This window comes from Arxiozyma heterogenica (genome assembly GCF_036370985.1).
Source record: "Arxiozyma heterogenica strain weizmannii chromosome Unknown scaffold_27, whole genome shotgun sequence".
NCBI lineage: Eukaryota > Fungi > Ascomycota > Saccharomycetes > Saccharomycetales > Saccharomycetaceae > Arxiozyma > Arxiozyma heterogenica.
The window spans coordinates 1,033,863-1,051,366 of NW_027042680.1; the positions used below are offsets into that span (position 1 = coordinate 1,033,863).

General features: G+C 31.6%; 12 protein-coding genes across 12 annotated transcripts; 7 read left to right on the plus strand and 5 right to left on the minus strand.

Moving 5' to 3' along the window:
* Positions 1 to 312: 312 nt before the first annotated feature.
* RTG1 (Rtg1p) lies at positions 313 to 918 on the plus strand (the record flags this gene model as incomplete). Its single annotated transcript, XM_064860069.1, has 1 exon — positions 313 to 918. One exon carries the CDS (start codon positions 313 to 315, stop codon positions 916 to 918), a length of 606 nt encoding a protein of 201 aa, XP_064713442.1.
* Positions 919 to 1,426: 508 nt separating this feature from the next.
* On the plus strand, positions 1,427 to 2,950 carry SIR2 (NAD-dependent histone deacetylase SIR2; the record flags this gene model as incomplete). Its single annotated transcript, XM_064860070.1, has 1 exon — positions 1,427 to 2,950. The coding sequence occupies one exon, from the start codon at positions 1,427 to 1,429 to the stop codon at positions 2,948 to 2,950; it is 1,524 nt and encodes a 507-aa protein (XP_064713443.1).
* A 648-nt stretch (positions 2,951 to 3,598) lies between these two features.
* Positions 3,599 to 4,477, plus strand: PRP11 (spliceosome assembly protein PRP11; the record flags this gene model as incomplete). Its single annotated transcript, XM_064860071.1, has 1 exon — positions 3,599 to 4,477. One exon carries the CDS (start codon positions 3,599 to 3,601, stop codon positions 4,475 to 4,477), a length of 879 nt encoding a protein of 292 aa, XP_064713444.1.
* Positions 4,478 to 5,134: 657 nt separating this feature from the next.
* Positions 5,135 to 6,691, plus strand: PWA37_003549 (uncharacterized protein; the record flags this gene model as incomplete). Its single annotated transcript, XM_064860072.1, has 1 exon — positions 5,135 to 6,691. The coding sequence occupies one exon, from the start codon at positions 5,135 to 5,137 to the stop codon at positions 6,689 to 6,691; it is 1,557 nt and encodes a 518-aa protein (XP_064713445.1).
* Positions 6,692 to 7,140: 449 nt separating this feature from the next.
* MTF2 (Mtf2p) lies at positions 7,141 to 8,679 on the plus strand (the record flags this gene model as incomplete). The annotated part of the gene is made up of 1 exon (XM_064860073.1): positions 7,141 to 8,679. The coding sequence occupies one exon, from the start codon at positions 7,141 to 7,143 to the stop codon at positions 8,677 to 8,679; it is 1,539 nt and encodes a 512-aa protein (XP_064713446.1).
* Positions 8,680 to 9,468: 789 nt separating this feature from the next.
* On the plus strand, positions 9,469 to 10,422 carry FAD1 (FMN adenylyltransferase; the record flags this gene model as incomplete). The annotated part of the gene is made up of 1 exon (XM_064860074.1): positions 9,469 to 10,422. One exon carries the CDS (start codon positions 9,469 to 9,471, stop codon positions 10,420 to 10,422), a length of 954 nt encoding a protein of 317 aa, XP_064713447.1.
* A 354-nt stretch (positions 10,423 to 10,776) lies between these two features.
* On the minus strand, positions 10,777 to 11,094 carry MRP10 (mitochondrial 37S ribosomal protein mS37 MRP10; the record flags this gene model as incomplete). Its single annotated transcript, XM_064860075.1, has 1 exon — positions 10,777 to 11,094. One exon carries the CDS (start codon positions 11,092 to 11,094, stop codon positions 10,777 to 10,779), a length of 318 nt encoding a protein of 105 aa, XP_064713448.1.
* Positions 11,095 to 11,841: 747 nt separating this feature from the next.
* NPC2 (sterol transporter) lies at positions 11,842 to 12,420 on the minus strand (the record flags this gene model as incomplete). Its single annotated transcript, XM_064860076.1, has 1 exon — positions 11,842 to 12,420. One exon carries the CDS (start codon positions 12,418 to 12,420, stop codon positions 11,842 to 11,844), a length of 579 nt encoding a protein of 192 aa, XP_064713449.1.
* Positions 12,421 to 13,023: 603 nt separating this feature from the next.
* Positions 13,024 to 13,980, minus strand: SIT4 (type 2A-related serine/threonine-protein phosphatase SIT4; the record flags this gene model as incomplete). Its single annotated transcript, XM_064860077.1, has 1 exon — positions 13,024 to 13,980. The coding sequence occupies one exon, from the start codon at positions 13,978 to 13,980 to the stop codon at positions 13,024 to 13,026; it is 957 nt and encodes a 318-aa protein (XP_064713450.1).
* Positions 13,981 to 14,513: 533 nt separating this feature from the next.
* SMD1 (mRNA splicing protein SMD1) lies at positions 14,514 to 15,008 on the plus strand (the record flags this gene model as incomplete). The annotated part of the gene is made up of 1 exon (XM_064860078.1): positions 14,514 to 15,008. The coding sequence occupies one exon, from the start codon at positions 14,514 to 14,516 to the stop codon at positions 15,006 to 15,008; it is 495 nt and encodes a 164-aa protein (XP_064713451.1).
* A 292-nt stretch (positions 15,009 to 15,300) lies between these two features.
* On the minus strand, positions 15,301 to 15,759 carry MRPL25 (mitochondrial 54S ribosomal protein mL59 MRPL25; the record flags this gene model as incomplete). Its single annotated transcript, XM_064860079.1, has 1 exon — positions 15,301 to 15,759. The coding sequence occupies one exon, from the start codon at positions 15,757 to 15,759 to the stop codon at positions 15,301 to 15,303; it is 459 nt and encodes a 152-aa protein (XP_064713452.1).
* A 485-nt stretch (positions 15,760 to 16,244) lies between these two features.
* On the minus strand, positions 16,245 to 16,823 carry PAC10 (tubulin-binding prefolding complex subunit PAC10; the record flags this gene model as incomplete). Its single annotated transcript, XM_064860080.1, has 1 exon — positions 16,245 to 16,823. The coding sequence occupies one exon, from the start codon at positions 16,821 to 16,823 to the stop codon at positions 16,245 to 16,247; it is 579 nt and encodes a 192-aa protein (XP_064713453.1).
* Positions 16,824 to 17,504: the final 681 nt, after the last annotated feature.

The following is a 17,504-nucleotide window of genomic DNA, read 5'->3' on the forward strand; positions in this document are numbered from 1 at the left end:
TCAACAGATACACAATTCTACGTCTCTCTGCATCATCTTCAAAAAATATATATTTAGAAAAGAAAGAAAACTGTATATAATCTGAAAAAAAAAAATAATTAAAACTTGTGTAATCTCTAAAGAAGATGACTCATCATGAGGAGGCTATTGAAGAAAAAACCATAAATACATATCCAGATACACGTATACATACCAAAATCTTCAATTTTATTTATAGAGTTACAACAAAAACAGAGTAACTATTCAAATAGAATAAAAAAACAGCATATATCTTCATATCAACTAATATCTACACTACACTAATCACTGTCCATGGACGCCATTCCAGAATCATTATCATCCGCCGTTACATACACCAACAATATAATCACAAACGATAATACTATAGCTATTAATAATACCTCTAACAAAACCATGAACAATAGTCAGAGTTTACCAGTTGATAGAAAGCGGAGAGATAACATTAACGAAAGAATCCAAGAATTACTAACACTTATACCAAGTGAATATTTTCAAGAATATTACGCTACTAGTAACAACAATAGTAGTAACTCCGCCACTCCAGGTGCTATCAGTGGGGCAAATAGTGGTGGAGGAACAGGAAGTAGCAATAGCGAAGATTCTGCAGTTGGCACACCTATAAGTAGCTTTGGGACCCCGAAACCTAAAGGTACAGGCACAAGAGATGGAAGACCAAACAAAGGACAAATATTGACCCAAGCAGTGGAATATATCAATAAGTTGCAAAATCAAGTTGATGCTAAGAATAGGGAAGAAGTTGAATGCATACTGAAGTTATCCAAACTGGCTAAAGTTGCAGGTGTTAAAGTAACTGATATTAATTTGGAAAATACAAGTGCTGAAATAGAATTAGGACGTATCGGTGTTGGACCTTTGGGTGGTTCAACAACTTCATGATATATATGGATAAACAGGAATAAGAGATTGCGTAATGAATATCGATGTCAACTCAGACTGCCTATTATCTTATAAATATCTGCGCAAAAAGAAAGAAAAAATAATTTTTTTTCTTTTATATAACACGCAACAGAACATACCGCCTCAATGCATACATGATCTATTCATACTACTTCATTAGAACATATATAAACATTCTTTCATCTATACCCTTTCTCTTTCTATCTATATATAAACTTCTATATTTTATTAGCAAAATAAAGAAAAAAAAATTTTTTTTCGAAGTTATAAATCAAAACATCTTTCTATATTGATCAATAACGAAGGAGTAGATCGATCTGAAAAGGTTGAAATGATGATTATTAGCTTTTCACTTAGATTATTAACCAACCTATACACCTAGGTACATCTACATATTTATAATCGTCTGTGAGTGATTCTACATACATACATACATACATACATACATACATATATATATGGTGGCGTTAGAAACAAACTAATAACTATGATCGAAGCAAGTAATATTCCAACAGCGAGCCAATCCAGTAAAGCCTCAAATAGAACAAATGGCAATGAAGAAATTGCAAAGCCAGCAGAGAATAATCAGTTTATATCAAAACCTGTGACCCCTATCAAGCCAATTGGTATAGCTAAAAATGTTGTTACAGGAAAGTATGTATTCCCAGATATTAATAAAGAAGACATATGGAATGCAAGAATGTTTCTAAAATATTATGGTGTTAGAACATTTCTTGATAAATACTTACCAAATGAATTAAACTCTTTATATCTGTACTTTTTAATTAAATTGCTTGGATTTGAATCAAAAGACAGAGTTTTGGTTAGATTAATTCAGCAACACATTGAAAGCTCTGTATCAGAAGATAATAAATACAGCTATACAGATATCGATGATCCATTGGAGAAGAAATATACAGTGAAGTTAATTAAAGATTTGCAAAAGGCAATGAATAAAATCCTGGCAAGTAGAATGAGATTACTAAATTTCTATAACGTAGATCATTTTGTTGTGGCACTGAAAGAGGCCAAAAACATTATTGTCTTGACTGGTGCAGGTGTCTCTACTTCTTTGGGGATCCCTGATTTCAGATCATCGGAAGGGTTTTATTCAAGGATTAAACATTTAGGATTGGATGATCCACAAGACGTATTCAATTATGAAATTTTTACGAAGAATCCATCGATTTTTTATTCAATTGCAAATTTAGTATTACCGCCTGAAAATATTTATTCTCCATTACACAGTTTTATCAAAATGTTATATGACAAAGGAAAATTATTAAGAAATTACACGCAGAATATAGACAATTTAGAGTCGTATGCAGGGATCCCAGAATCTAAGCTGATTCAGTGCCATGGTTCATTTGCTACTGCATCCTGTGTTACATGCCATTGGAAATTACCTGGTGAAAAAATATTTGAAAATATTAGAAAAGTTGAATTGCCTCTGTGTCCATATTGTTATAAGAAGAGAAAGAAGCTAATGGACTTGAATTATAAGGGTCACACTAACATTACTGACGATAATAATACTAAGGAAAAAGATAACAGTACCACCAATAATAACAATGACAGTGACAATGACAGTGACAGTGATGACTGGAACATAGATATCGATGAGACTATGTTAAAATCATATGGTGTATTAAAACCGGATATAACATTTTTCGGAGAAGCCTTGCCAACAAAATTCCACAAATCTTTGAGAGAAGACGTCAACAAGTGTGACATGTTGATCTGTATAGGCACCAGTTTGAAAGTGGCACCAGTATCAGAGATTATCAACATGATACCTGTAAAAGCCCCCCAGATATTAATCAATCGCACACCTGTGAAACATGCATCATTTGACTTATCTTTACTTGGCTTCTGTGATGACATAGCTACATTAGTGGCTAAAGAATGTGGATGGGATATACCTCATCCCGAATGGAACAAGTATAAAAATAAGACTTTTACACTCAAAGAAAAGGAAAGAGGTGTTTTTAATGTTACTGCTACAGTGTGACTCTAGTACATAGAAACAAACATAACAAAGGGACAAAGAAACAAACAGATATCCAAAAATAAAAAAAAAAAAACTCATTGTATGAAGATGTATATAGGCAAAGTTGTAAATAATATCTTCGCAATGTATCGTGAACTGAATATTAATTATGGTCTCTATAGATGGAGTTTCTTCGAGACAGACCTTCCTTTTTGGTGTCACTGGCTAATAATTGGTATTCTATAGCTACATTTCTTTTTCTTCTTAATTTTATTTTGTATTGTGGCATCTCTTTTTTTTTTTTTTATCTCACATTCTTCTCTTCGATTCTTGTCAGCGTCCAAAAATAAACAAAAGAAAAAAGAATCTTTCTTCTTTTCTACGGAAAATAAAGTCGTGAGGCCCAAACAGCCGCCGCTGTGTTCTCAAAAGCATTGAACTATCATCACAAACACTCAAACAGAGACACAGAGAAAGAGAGATACAAATATGGATATATGCGGATGACTAAATATACATGCTTCTGAATGCATATACGTGTATTGTGTAATATTATTATTATTATTATTGCGCAGAAAACAGAAAACAGACACAAAAACTAATAACCACGACGCAGATTCGTCTGAACATTTTACTTACATACTCGTCACATATAGTAACAGTAATATAATGGATTATCACAACAGAGCAGGTTCTAAAAAAGGTGGTGGTGGGATAGCAACTGACTCCCAATTTAATAGACAAAGACGTCAACAAATAGAAGAATTATTGAGTGGAGACAGTAACATTCCATTCACTTTCCAAGAAAATGAAATATCCACCACTGTCCCAGATTCAAGTAGGCAAAACCCGTATATCTATAAGAATCACTCGGGGAAATTAGTATGCAAATTGTGTAATACCATGCACATGTCTTGGACCAGTGTGGAACGTCATTTAAGGGGCAAGAAGCACGGTCTAAATGTTATTAGGAGAAATAATTTCGTTAGTGGCGGTGGTATTCGAACAAGTGGAACTACGGGAAACATTGAAGATTCTAAGATGGCTTTAGCATTTCAAAGAGAAGTTGAGACCATGAGACAACAATTAAAGTATGATAAAGGATTACCTAAGGTTAATCTTGTCAGTATCAAAGACCCCAAGACAGATAATAAAGGTATTTCTGTTAGAATCATATATCCTAATGAGAGTCAAATACAAAAAGATGAAAGTGAAGAAAAAGTAAATAACGATGAAACCAAAGAGTCAGTCACTCAACAGGAGTATCCACCTTTCCTAAGAGTAGTTACCGGTTTAGAGTTGTCGAGTTCTAAAGATAGAAACAAGAAATTTTTGGTTGTATCTTTTCCACCATTTGAAAATGTAGCCATTGAAATACCTTCACAGAGCAATATAGTTGGTGGCAAGAATCTAACTAACGATAAAAATAAGAATGAATTCACTGTATACGTAGATGATTTGAATCATGATTGTACGTTGTGGGATCCTGATAGTCATACTTTCTTTGTTCAATGTTATTTTCTCAGTTCAGAAGGTAAAAAATACTAACAAGAAAAAGTAACTAAAAAAATTAAAAAAAAAAATAAAAACAAACAAACAAACCAGGTGGTAATAAAGGATTTTGACTGTTATGCATTTCTACTGTTCGATTCTTTTAATAATATCTTAAAGATACCATCTAATCGTTTCTATTTTCAACACAAACTGACTGCAAAAAAAATAAAAAACAAAAAATTGGCACTATCAGAAGCCAGATCAGATGACCGGGTAACCTACATATTATCCTGCTTTCTGCACATTATGATTTTTTTTTTTTGAGCGTGCTGTCTGAATTTTCTGAATCTTTTTCCTGCGGACCGTAAGGTTTCGCAATGTGGAGATCAAAGAAAGAAAGAAAGAAAGAAAGAAAGAAAGGATTTTGATCCGATCTAATTCGATTCGACTGCTCTGTTTATACGTTTATTTCTTATCATTTGTTGCAACAAATGATATCCATTACTAATAATAACAACGTACAGTACTTTTGGGTTACTTCTTCTTTTTTATGTGCATTTCATTTTTTTTTTCTTTTCTTGGGGCAGAGAGAGGGAAAGAGAAAAAGTAAGTATATTATCCTGTGACAAAAAGTTTCAAGCAACAGTGATTGCAAAACATAAAATAAGTTATTTTCTCAAGTTGCAATAAACAGTACTATTATTGTCTCCAATGGATCAAACAATATTAGATAAAATCGATTCTGAAAAATCCCTTAGAACCCAAGCAAGATTGTCTGCTATGATTGGATCTCTCGGAGACATTGATGAGGTAACAGACGACACTAATAACTCAATAAAAGAGGATCAAGAATACCAGATAATCGATTCTTCTTCCAGTTCCACTTCTGTCTCCTCAGATCAATTTGAACCCTTAAGACCAACACAATTGAATTTTAATTCAAATATACATACTCCCCCAGATCAACAGCTTCCATCTTCGTTTTCTTCTAATTCTAGTGAGAATAAAGAACTCTCAAATAATAACATCGTTATAAATAATAATAACAACGCTATCAATGATATATCTGATTTTGTTCCAAAACTACCACCACACTCTCAATTCCGTCCTTTAACTTCTGTTAACATCACTCCATCGATTACAACTCCAACACATCATCCTAATACCAACGATACAAGTCTCAATCGATATAGCATGCTTTCTGATTATTCAGGTGTAATCCATGAAGGTACTGAAGTTTCCTATATAGTGAAAAATAAACCTGCCAACAATACCGACGGTAACAACAACCAGGACCGCAACAACAATAGCAGGGACATTAATAATGAAGTTGATACAAATAATACCATTATAACCGTAACAACAACAGATAACATAACTGCAACTGCTACAGCTACTAGTGACGATAAAAACAACACATTTGGTTCCAATAAACTTTCCACATCCTCTCAACCAATAGCTCAAAATGAAGTAATTATTAAACAAATTAAAAACGCAAGACATGTGAATAGATTCAATTCATTACGTTCCGATACTCCAAGCAAACCACCAAAAAGTCATCTAAAGTATCATTCTGATCCATTATTATTAACACAAGAACAGACTAGAGAACAATTGAACTGTTTATCCTTAGAAGAATCATTGCCTAGTATGCTTCACAATCGAGAAAAATCTGATTTAGATGATTCATTTTCTATTCAGTCTAGTGTGATTCATCCATTATCAACTCCAAGTAACATACAGAATGATAAAGCAAACAGGCCAGTAGAACCCTTATTGAATGAGAAAGGAGGAAACAAAACTACCATATACAAAGAAAGTATCAATAACATTAATCAAGCAAACGACGGTAATACCATTCTAAAAGCTCCACCAAGAAATAAAAATCGTCCTAAAACGATGATTATAGACCAGGATATATCAAGCCCTGAAATATTTTTAAAACATGATTCTGCTACTCCAGATAACAATAACAACTATAATAATACTACTACCCTTGATAGTAGTGGTAATGGTAATAGTACTAATTTAAATAGACAGCAGTTTAATGTACATACCCTGTCCCAATTACTGTCCATCACCAATGGGACGTTAATTGGATCGGAGTTCCAAGACTTACCTATTCCTTTAGAAGAAAAAAGAGCATTAGAAAGATTAGTTGACAGTTTATCGAGGCTTACCGCAGATATGGTATTGGACCCTGAACGGTATGGAGAAGGTCTTCAAAGATTGAAAAGAGCGATCAGAGCCTTAGAAGGCTTCCAATAGGCACAAATATATACATACGTATGTATAAGTCCCTACAAATTAGATCCTATAGACAATATTTATACCAGACATACACAGTTATATAGAAATACACATATACTTCTATCGAAATGATAGCTCATCATATATATGTGTATACAGATACATATAAATTATATTAGTCCTACACTAGGGACTATTGAATTGCCAATATCTCAAAGTACCTATAATTAATTCTAGAAATTTCATTAAACAGGAAAAATCGTTAAATAGTAATAAAAAAAATAGAAGAGTGTTAAAGTTGAAACAACCAATGGAAACTCTTCTCTTAGCAAGTAATCTACAAAGGAGAATTGCATATCCATGTTTCATAGAAGTGAATTGTGTATCACTTATAAGAATTAGATAATTTATAATAAAAATATATATTAAGTGATATTGCAACTAGTTGACACACAAGCGAAATAGTAATGTTCTTAAAGCATTATAATGTCATTAAACCTCGCATGCTATATATACGGCATGTTCGTTGTATTCACTTAACCACAAATAAGATGAATCTTCTAAAGAAATCAAAGATCAGTGAGGGACCGTCCTTACAAGAAAACACTACCCATGATCCGGAAACTACCAGAACTCAAGATAATAAACATAAGAATAATGATAATGGGAGTATTCAGGAGCGAATGCTATTTAATAAAGTGTTTGAGAGTATGGAACTAAAGAGAGAAGAGAAACAAAAAGAACCTAACACTACCACTAGTTATCGTTCCAATAATGAACCTGTCCACATAGACCAATCAACGGGGGAGAGACAGCATTACAGCATTAATAATATTAAACTAATACCAAATAACAATAATAATTTTCATAGATCTAGTGATGATTTAACTGTATCTTTTGGTAAATACGATGATTTGAAAATATTTCATGATGAAATGAACCAGGAACCATTCGATTTCCAAGATTCCAAGATTAATTCATTAATATCGAATTTTTCCAAATCTAATATAAAGAAGACTGATATGAGGTCATTTGTAGATAAATTAACTAGTAAGGAGAATAGTAATGAAAATCGTAGTAAAACATTACAATCTAATAATAACGGATTTGAGCCAAATTCAAAATTGCAACCTGAATTCGAGTTACCAATTTTTAAATTTTTAGATGGAATTGAACATGAATTATCTCAAATAAAGAAGAAAACTTTAGAATCAACAACAGAGAACAACCTTAAAAATTCTCTTAATAGGAACTTCAAAAGAAATATAAAATTAACGGAAACTGATAAAAAAAGAATTATCCGTGAGGAGATGTATAAATCAGAACTAAAACGTACCTTGAGTCCCTACTTGTCCTACCTTAATCAAAATGTTATTAAAAGCGATTATGATATGTGGAAGTATTTTGAATTGTTGTTAACAACATATATAAATAGAGATAAAGGACAAAGGGAAAAATTATTAAAATTGACTCCTGAAGAGACAATCAAACATATTGACCAAGAAAGTACTAAAGATTTTACAAAGATTCCCGAACCATATGAGATCACAATGCCTTGTATAGTATTAGAATTATTGACAAATGAGACCCAATGGCATTTACCAGTTGAAAGAAGGTATCAGTTAACAATGTATATCTACAATCAAATAAAGACATATCCAGATATCACCATGTATTTATATTTTGGAACAGTAGATTTTTATAATTTATTGATTGAATTGAATTGGATTAATTACAAAGATATTGCACAGATCCGTAATTATTTGATTGAGATGCAAAATAATGGGATCCAAGGTGATTTGACTACCTTAGACCATTTAAACAAGATTATCACCACTATGAGATCCTTAAATGATGATATAATGGATTCTGAGGATTATAATAAATTAAAAGAAGATAGTATTACAATGGATGTTTTGTGGTCCAAAGATATAGATAATTCTATTATTGAATTAGAAAACCGTTCACAAAGACTGAAACGTCAATTGGTACCCTGTTCCGTATAGTGACAATTAAACAAAACCAACTCCAACATACTATGCACAGGTCGATCGATCTAAATACATCTAATATGCTGGATACGTACAATAGGAACATAACATTTGATTTATTCTTTCACTCAGATTAATATAAATATTTCTTGTTTATAGAACAACAAACACACAAATAAATAAGTGAATAAGTAAACATTTCATAGATAAACAACTACAATACCCTTTTTTGCTTCTTCCAACCTATTTTAGTTGTCTACATACTTGTTCCATAGGTCAATGATTCATTATCAAATAGATATGACAGACGATAATGATCTGATAAAACATCGAATGCGCTATCAATTAATTGTTTTTTTCTCTGACTTTTTCGTTGGTACAATCGGTTATAACAAAAAATATTGGTGATATATAATCCTATGGTAGAAATTTTATTTATATGATAACAGTGGGTGTTGATTACTAATTATGATAGTAAGGCTTATTTTTCATTTCATCATCAACACCTCATCTAGCACATTCCATCTGTGTCGAGGTATTCGAAATAGAGAATAAAAAAAGTTTTTTTTAGGAAAAAGTGAAAATTTGCCTTTCAAATACTATGCACTAGACTAAAAAATTACACAGCTATACAAAAATAAAAAAAATAACGTTAGAGAATTATTATAACTAGCCAGAGATATTAACACTTTCTTCCAATTAGATTTGAGTTTTGATATAGTTGAAAGAAAGTAACTATCACAGAATACCAACAAATAATAAAAAGAATATAAATAAAAAGAAACCCCAATAATTAGAATCACAATGTCATTAGGTGAAGTCGCAGAAGTGTGTTATAATATAACGAGTTCATTCCTTCGACTTCAATTAAATGCAACAGAGATAACCAAAGAAACACAAAGGGCAGTGTTAAGAACGCGTCATTATTTCTTAAACGATATTTTTCCCTATTGGAATCCATTAAACAATGAGATTTCATTTGCATACAATGGTGGTAAAGATTGCCAAGTATTATTATTATTATATTTAAGTGCTTTGTGGGAATATTATATGATTCAAATATGCACGTCACAATATGAGCCAAAATTCCATAGTTTTCCGTTAAAAAAATTGCCAACGGTTTTCATTAATTCAAATGAGACCTTCCCTGCCTTGGAATCATTTATAACAATGACAACGCAAAGATATCATTTATCGTTGTATGAGGATAAACAATTCAGTGGTTGCAGTAATGATATGGCGACAGAGTTTCAAAAATACCTGGATTTGAATCCTATGACAAAAGCGATTATTATTGGGGTAAGACACAGTGATCCACATGGAGATATGTTGAAAACTGTACAGATGACGGATTCCAATTGGCCACAGTTTATTAGATTACAGCCGCTATTAGAATGGGATCTAGCTAATATATGGAGTTTCTTACTGTACTCAGGTGAACCTATATGTCCATTATATAGGTATGGGTATACTTCATTAGGAGGGATTAACAATACCATACCAAATCCATACCTGAAAAAACAAAGTAATAGTAATCAAAATTATGATAAAGATTTGAATGATACCATTAACAATTTCCCCTTCCAATATGAGTTAAATAATTCAATAAGAACTTCAACTCAATCCAATTCAAAAAGATGGGAGACTGATGATGCTGATTTAATAGCATTAAATGACAAATATTTACCTGGCTGGTACTTAATTGATGATTCTAAGGAAAGAGCGGGAAGAATAAAAATTCATAAAAACAAAGGATAATATTGTAGCTGAAGAAAGAGAGGAGAGAACCCACATCCATATATACGTGTATGTATGTATTTGCATCTCAACAAGTTTTGTATAGATTTTACATTTCAAAAGATACAAAAACAGGAATGTTAAAACAAAATAAAACAAAACGAGATAAAAAAACCATATACTAGCATTAGTAACAATATCAAATCAATGGGAGTATTACATACATTTTTTATATATGCATATGTATGTATATGTGTATATATACAAGAGTTCAAAAAGAATATTAAATATTCGTTTATAAAAATATTGAGAGATGTATGGGAGATACTTGAAAAGTTTAAGAATTAGAAAATAAAAAAAAAAAAATTATATGTTTCAGTCATGAGGTTTCCCATTTATCATATTATACAATCTGGCTGCATGATAATTGATATTTGATCTAACTTCTTTTTTCTTTTTCACTTCTTTCTTACCCTTACCTCCATTCATCGCCAGTCCTTGATTCATACTGCATTGTTTAAATTCACGGACCAATTGTTCACACACTGCACTATCTTGACCATTTGAAGACCAACACTGCAGTAAATTTGACATCAACACCAAACATCTATTCATCTCTTGTCTAATAACGGGTTTTTTAACTCTTAAACGAGGTAAGGGTGGAAGTCTATATGTTGTTGGTCTACCACTCATGTCTCAAAAAATTCTTTCAATGGATATATATTTATACCGACTTCTTTGTCCGCTTTTTTATTTTCTCTTTCTATTTGGTCTTGTTATTTTCTTCCACAACCCTTCAACTTAATGAAGGTGATAAAAAAGAAGAACAACTAGCACGCCCTTGTAGTACGCTTAATGTAGCTTCTATTCCCTCGATCTTTCATAACTTTGTTAGTTCTTCTAATCCCTCTTTCTTTTTTTTTTCTTGTTTTTATTTACTTAACTTAAATTCTTAGATTTATTTTTTTTACTGAACACGTGACTGTATACACCCATACACCAATAATTCTGCAGATTTGTGGAAAACGAGACTGGGAATGTAAACTGGTAGCGCCATAAAATATGATGCTGAGACTGTGAAACAAGTCGCAACATTGAATTTTCTATTGTTCTAGATGTAATTCAACAACATGACCTAAACTTTGTTAAACAATAATTAAAATAGATCCAATAATTCTATACATATGTATATATCAGATAATAGTTAATAGATAAGACCAGTTTTGGAATACATATAGTGATAGCAACAATTTAGATTAGCATAGTAGTGAACAAAGCAATACAGAAAGAAAAATAATTCGTAACAATTTTAATATTGACCAACTGATATTAATTAATAGTGCTTTAATATAACTTAAAATGATGTAAAGAGGATCAAAAAATAATGATAGTGATAATAGTTGTCAAAAATACAGATAAAAAAAATAAATATATATACATTCAATTCATCGAAATAAGAAAATCACCAGTAAGACATGTTAATAATGAGTTGTCTTGTGTGTAAGCCCTTGCTATAAAAGTGTAACGACCCACAGGAACTTCTTTGGGTATTTTTACTGTCTTAACTATCTTATGTGGTCCCTTTGAGACAGGGCACACTATTGGATTCTCATCCTTTTCATGTTTCATTTCCATCATATGCTTACTATGGACACTCTTACTTTGTTCTTGTCTTAAAATATCACATAAGTCAAATCTCTGTGTAACTAATTTTATGTAACCTAACTTCACTTCGATATCAACATAACTGCCTTCTAAAACCGAATCCAATAATACACCAGATGCTTCCAAGATCAATTCCGAGCCTCTAGCAGGTGGATTAGGTGTCAAATCGATATTTTCTATTATTAACGCTTGCGATGTGGTTATATCACATACTTCAATAGGCGAATTACCTGGAATAGGCTTACTTGGTGGTCTGTTTGGTTGTAATAAAACTTTTATATCAGATCCTAGAGTTAAAGTAATGAAAAAGGTTGCAATAACAACAAACAAATTTAAGGACCTTAACAACATCATTTATATATATATATATATATATATATATCTCGTTGTGCGTATTTATGTGCAATTGAAAGTTGGATATAGTGTAGATATAATAAGCAAAGTGATATGAATCTGTACATTGCCTCTTGTACATTGGTACATTAACTAAAAGTTCTTGTTGCCTCTCCCTCTACTTTTGTTTTGTTTTGTTTTGTTTTATTTTGTTTCGCGTTTTCTCTAAACAGAGCCGCTATCAATATTCTACAGATCTCTAAGACACACACCCTTCAATAAATAAACATCACAGAGAAGATTAAACATATGTTATTTTAAATATACATTAGAGATACAATTAAAATTTATTTACTATATGTACGTGTAAAACTACATTATATATATATACATTTTCTAATATCTTGCTAAAACAGGAGGAAAGGAGAGATAAAGAGAAGAAAAGTGAGGGAAGAAGTGAATTAATCATTAGTAATCATTAGTAATCATTAATGCAATTGATAATAATCGAGGATAACACAAAAAAACAGAAAAAAAGAAGATAAGTGGATAACGAAGCAACGAGTTCTTATCAATGTATTATTAACATTAACATTTCATGTATATAATATTTTATTGGTGAACTCATAGGAAATAACCGGCTCTTTGGTTCCCATTAATACCTGAAGTAGTGGATGTAGCAACTCCATTAACATCTTGTTGTAAATAATCATCTGGAACAGCAGAAAATATTTTAAAAGTTGGTTCTAAGTCTTCTTCTACTTTCATCACACTGGCCACATTCCCACATCTATAACAATAGTTTGGCGCAGACCAGACTGTTACTACATCTTTCTCTGGGAAATGATATTTAAAACCTTCCATAACTAGCTGATGTGCTCTTGCAATCAGATTCAAACCGTTAACATGATTGAATTCACGTGCCACCTTAGACCCGAATAACCAACCAGCACCACGGGGACTAACTTGCCATGCTTCTACGTTATCTGGATCACTCCATAAAAGATCAGAAAACCCACCTTCATGTGGAACTTCTTGTGCACGAGACAATACTCTGATTTGATCTAACATTCTAATTTCAGGGGATAAACCACCATGGACACAAAGTATTTTACCGTCAATGATAGCAGCTAAAGTCAAGAAGTCAAACACCTGACAACAATATTTCCAAACTGTAGTTGACCCATACTTATTTAGACATTCCTCGTAGAACCCATAAACTTGAGTAATCTGTCGAGACTCATGATTCCCACGCACTAAAGTTATTCTATCTGGATATTTCACTTTAAGACACATCAATAAAGTGAATGTTTCCAATGAGTAAAACCCTCTATCTACATAATCACCTAAAAAGACATAATTAACTTGATCGGGAAATCCACCACTGGTTCTAAATAATTCCAATAGATCATGAAACTGACCATGGATATCACCACAGACAGTCACGGGTGTCATCACTGGCTGAATGTTGCTCTCTTCCATCAGTAACTCCTTCACCATTTCACATAACTGTTTCATTTCAGATTCTGTCAGAGATTGACATTTTTTTACTGTTTCTAACCATTCATCTGGGCCTGTCATATTATATTAAGTTCTATTTATGCGGATATGTGTATAATGCCAAATAGTCTTTGTGTTACCTATAAAAAAAATATGTGCTGGTGCGTTTATGTATGTAATCTTATTAAAGTGTCTCAATGTGGTTAAGTATCTTGTTCATCTATATATACTAATCACTATATTTGCAGAACAATCAACCTCTTATCAACTTACATACCTAACTCTGGTAGATTCCTTCTTGCACAACTTGTAGATGTTGATTTGCTCAATGCTTTCGATTGGGAGGGAGGCGATGTCGGTGTTACAATTTAGGAATATAATCCACAGAAAAATTTTCAAACTTTTCCAAAGTCACATAATAATGAAAACACAGACAAACACAACATATACACATAAAAGCACATATACACATATAGAAGCACATACATATGTGCATTGGTATCAAAGTGTAGACGTGAACAGTACTAAGCAAAATAAACAAACAAATAAACTAATAACATCCTATATTAACTACTATCTGTAAATTTTCAGTAATCAACTAAAAACAAACAAGTATGAAATTAGTGAATTTTTTGAAGAAATTAAAGAATGAACAAGTTACAGTTGAATTAAAAAATGGCCAAACTGTATTTGGTACGATATCGCAAGTGACACCACAAATGAATGTAATTTTAAATAATGTACAATTAAAAGATGGACCATCTAGAAGGAGTGGGTATGCAGTAAATCATGCTAGTACATCCTCTGCAGCTTCGACCTTTTCATTTCATGTCAAAGATAATGCAGTAAACTTACAGTATATTAATATACGTGGAAACACAATTAGACAGATTATTTTACCTGATTCTCTAAATATAGATACGATATTGGCATCTATGGACAATAAAGAGTTGAATCAATTGAAAAAAGAAGGGAAAGTGAATCAAGTATCTACAGGTCATAAACGTGGTAGATATAATGATAATGATACTGACAATCTGGATTCACAACAACCTAATGCAAGGCAAAGACAAAGAAGGATAGCACCAATGAGAGCACAAAGATCATAAAATAAAATAAAATAACAAAACAAAATAGAACATAGCAAAAAAAAAACAATAAAGAAAGTAACTCACCCAAATCAAATCATTATTTTAAACACACCTCTCTGGCATTATCAACAAATAAATCATTTATTTATTTATCTATCAATTCATCTCTTTTTCTTTTTTTCTCTCAATATATATAAAGAGATATTATATTCGTATATACAAGTAAAGAATAAATAACTAGATAGAAATAATAAAAATTGCAAGTATGGGACTAAATGATACAGCTATATTTATAAAGAATAACACACAATTAAATCCAAGTCCTTGTTTTTGCATTTGTTTTATTCTTTTTCTTACCCTTTGATTTTGTTCTAGCTTTAGACAAAATTGAATCGATCTCTTCATCAGTTTTTATGGTACGTGGTTCACGTTCATGTTTATGTAATTTTGGCCACAATACACCCTTCATAAAACGTTTTCTTTCGTACTTCTCCATATGGAACAGTTTTACAGGTTGCCAAGCAGGTAATAGATCCTCGATACCGTATCTTTTAGCCAATTTAACGATGTCTGACATTCTACGACGAGAATAGACAGGATCTCTGAACTTACCCGTCACAGGATTCCTATTTGATAAGAAGGGGTTTGCCTTTGGGGAAGTGATGTCTGTTGGATGAGTCAAATATTTGCTTCTACCTGGAGGATATCGTTGAAAAAAGTTTTTCAACTTTAATGGTAATGATTCAAAATAGCGTGTACTGCTGCTCATGTTGTTATTTTGTTTTATTTATTTATTTATTTATTTTCCTTTTCCCACAGTGTATAAACTTTCTTAACCAGTTGAAACGTACATATGCATGCATACACTTACGTGTGTATCTATCTGTATAGTTTATATGTACATGCATATCTGCTTATTTAAACGGATAGATAACCCTTTCTTATCGAATCTTTCCATCGAACCGTTTGTTAGCCCTTTGTGGAAATTATTTCTCTACCAAAACAAAAAATTCTTCCTCGAGGGAATCGAACCAACAAAAAAATATATATATAATACAAAAACGGAAAGTTTCTTTTCTTGGTAATAGTTACCACTCTAGGAAAATGTGCTGTTGCCATGACTACGATTTTTTTTTCATTTCTATCTATTTATTTTTCTTTATAGAGAGATCACAACTCTAAACACAACTCTTAATGCTATATATTACCATCATTTAATATTTCACAAGAGTATATACTACATATATTTATTCTTTATTTGTTGTTTCTACGCTGTTCAACATCCCAATTATACAATCTAGCACACATGACTTCCATTGTGGTAATATTTTCTCTTAAAAATTCAAGATCTTCTTTACACTCTTTTAGACCGACGTTTGAATCGTTCAATTTATTTTCTAACAGCTCAATTGCTTCATTCAATGGATACTCCAACATGATATCTGCACCAAGCCATAGCCCCACATTCTTCACTTCACTTGGTTTAACTGTAGCTTTAGTATATAGCGTATCATTCAAAGAGTAATTAAACAACATCTTGTCGTCTTCTTCCTCCTTCTCCTTATCTCCCTGTTGTTGCTGTTTTATAAGTTGACAAATTTTCAAAGATTGAGAAATCTCAGGAATTCTTGTATTCAGTTGCTTTAAAGTGACTTGTTTTGACTCTTGCATAAACTTGTATTTTTGTAACCTTTCCTGGAATCTATTAAAGATCAATTGGAAATCGTTGTCATTTTTGCCAGTGCCCTTAAATAATACAGAAATGTCTTCTACAAAAGGCGCTTCTGGAATACCTCTTGGGTTAGTCTTTGTACTATTGAATAACGTGTCCATGCTAAATAATTAAACAGTATTCGCTTCAAAAAATGTTATGTATTATTTACAAATTCAATACTATGTAGAAGTTAATCTTTTTTTTCTTGTCAATAGACAATAGACAGAAATAGAGGAATTGAGATTACTTCCAATAATACACACACATGTATATACAAATATGTACATAGATGCGTGTATAGTTCAGTTCAGCTTGTTAAATTTTTAATCTATCCAGTTTTGTTTTTTTTTCTTCTTCTTCTTCTTTTTTTTAATCTCTCTGAAAATTTCCCTCTATTCTATATTTCAGTCTATAAACAAAACTGAGATAAGTGGAGAAAGAGCATTATCTGGATATCTATTAATTGTATTTCAAGATAATATTATACCATGTATATCCTAGAGATCAGAAAAGTACTTATGATTAAACTGCATATTTCTACAACTGTAAATCTAAATATTCATGTAAGTAAATGCATACATATATATATATATATATTTGATTGCATTAATTGAATAACATATGGTTATAATGCAATCACCAATATTGGTTTAATTAATAGTTAACAACTGTCTGAAGTTAATACTAATAGTATTAGACTTTAATTTGAACTACTATAATTGAATTAGACGTAAAGAAAGTATTAGCAAACATCGTGGTTTTTGTCACTCTTTATATCAATATCGAGAAGGGAAATTGGA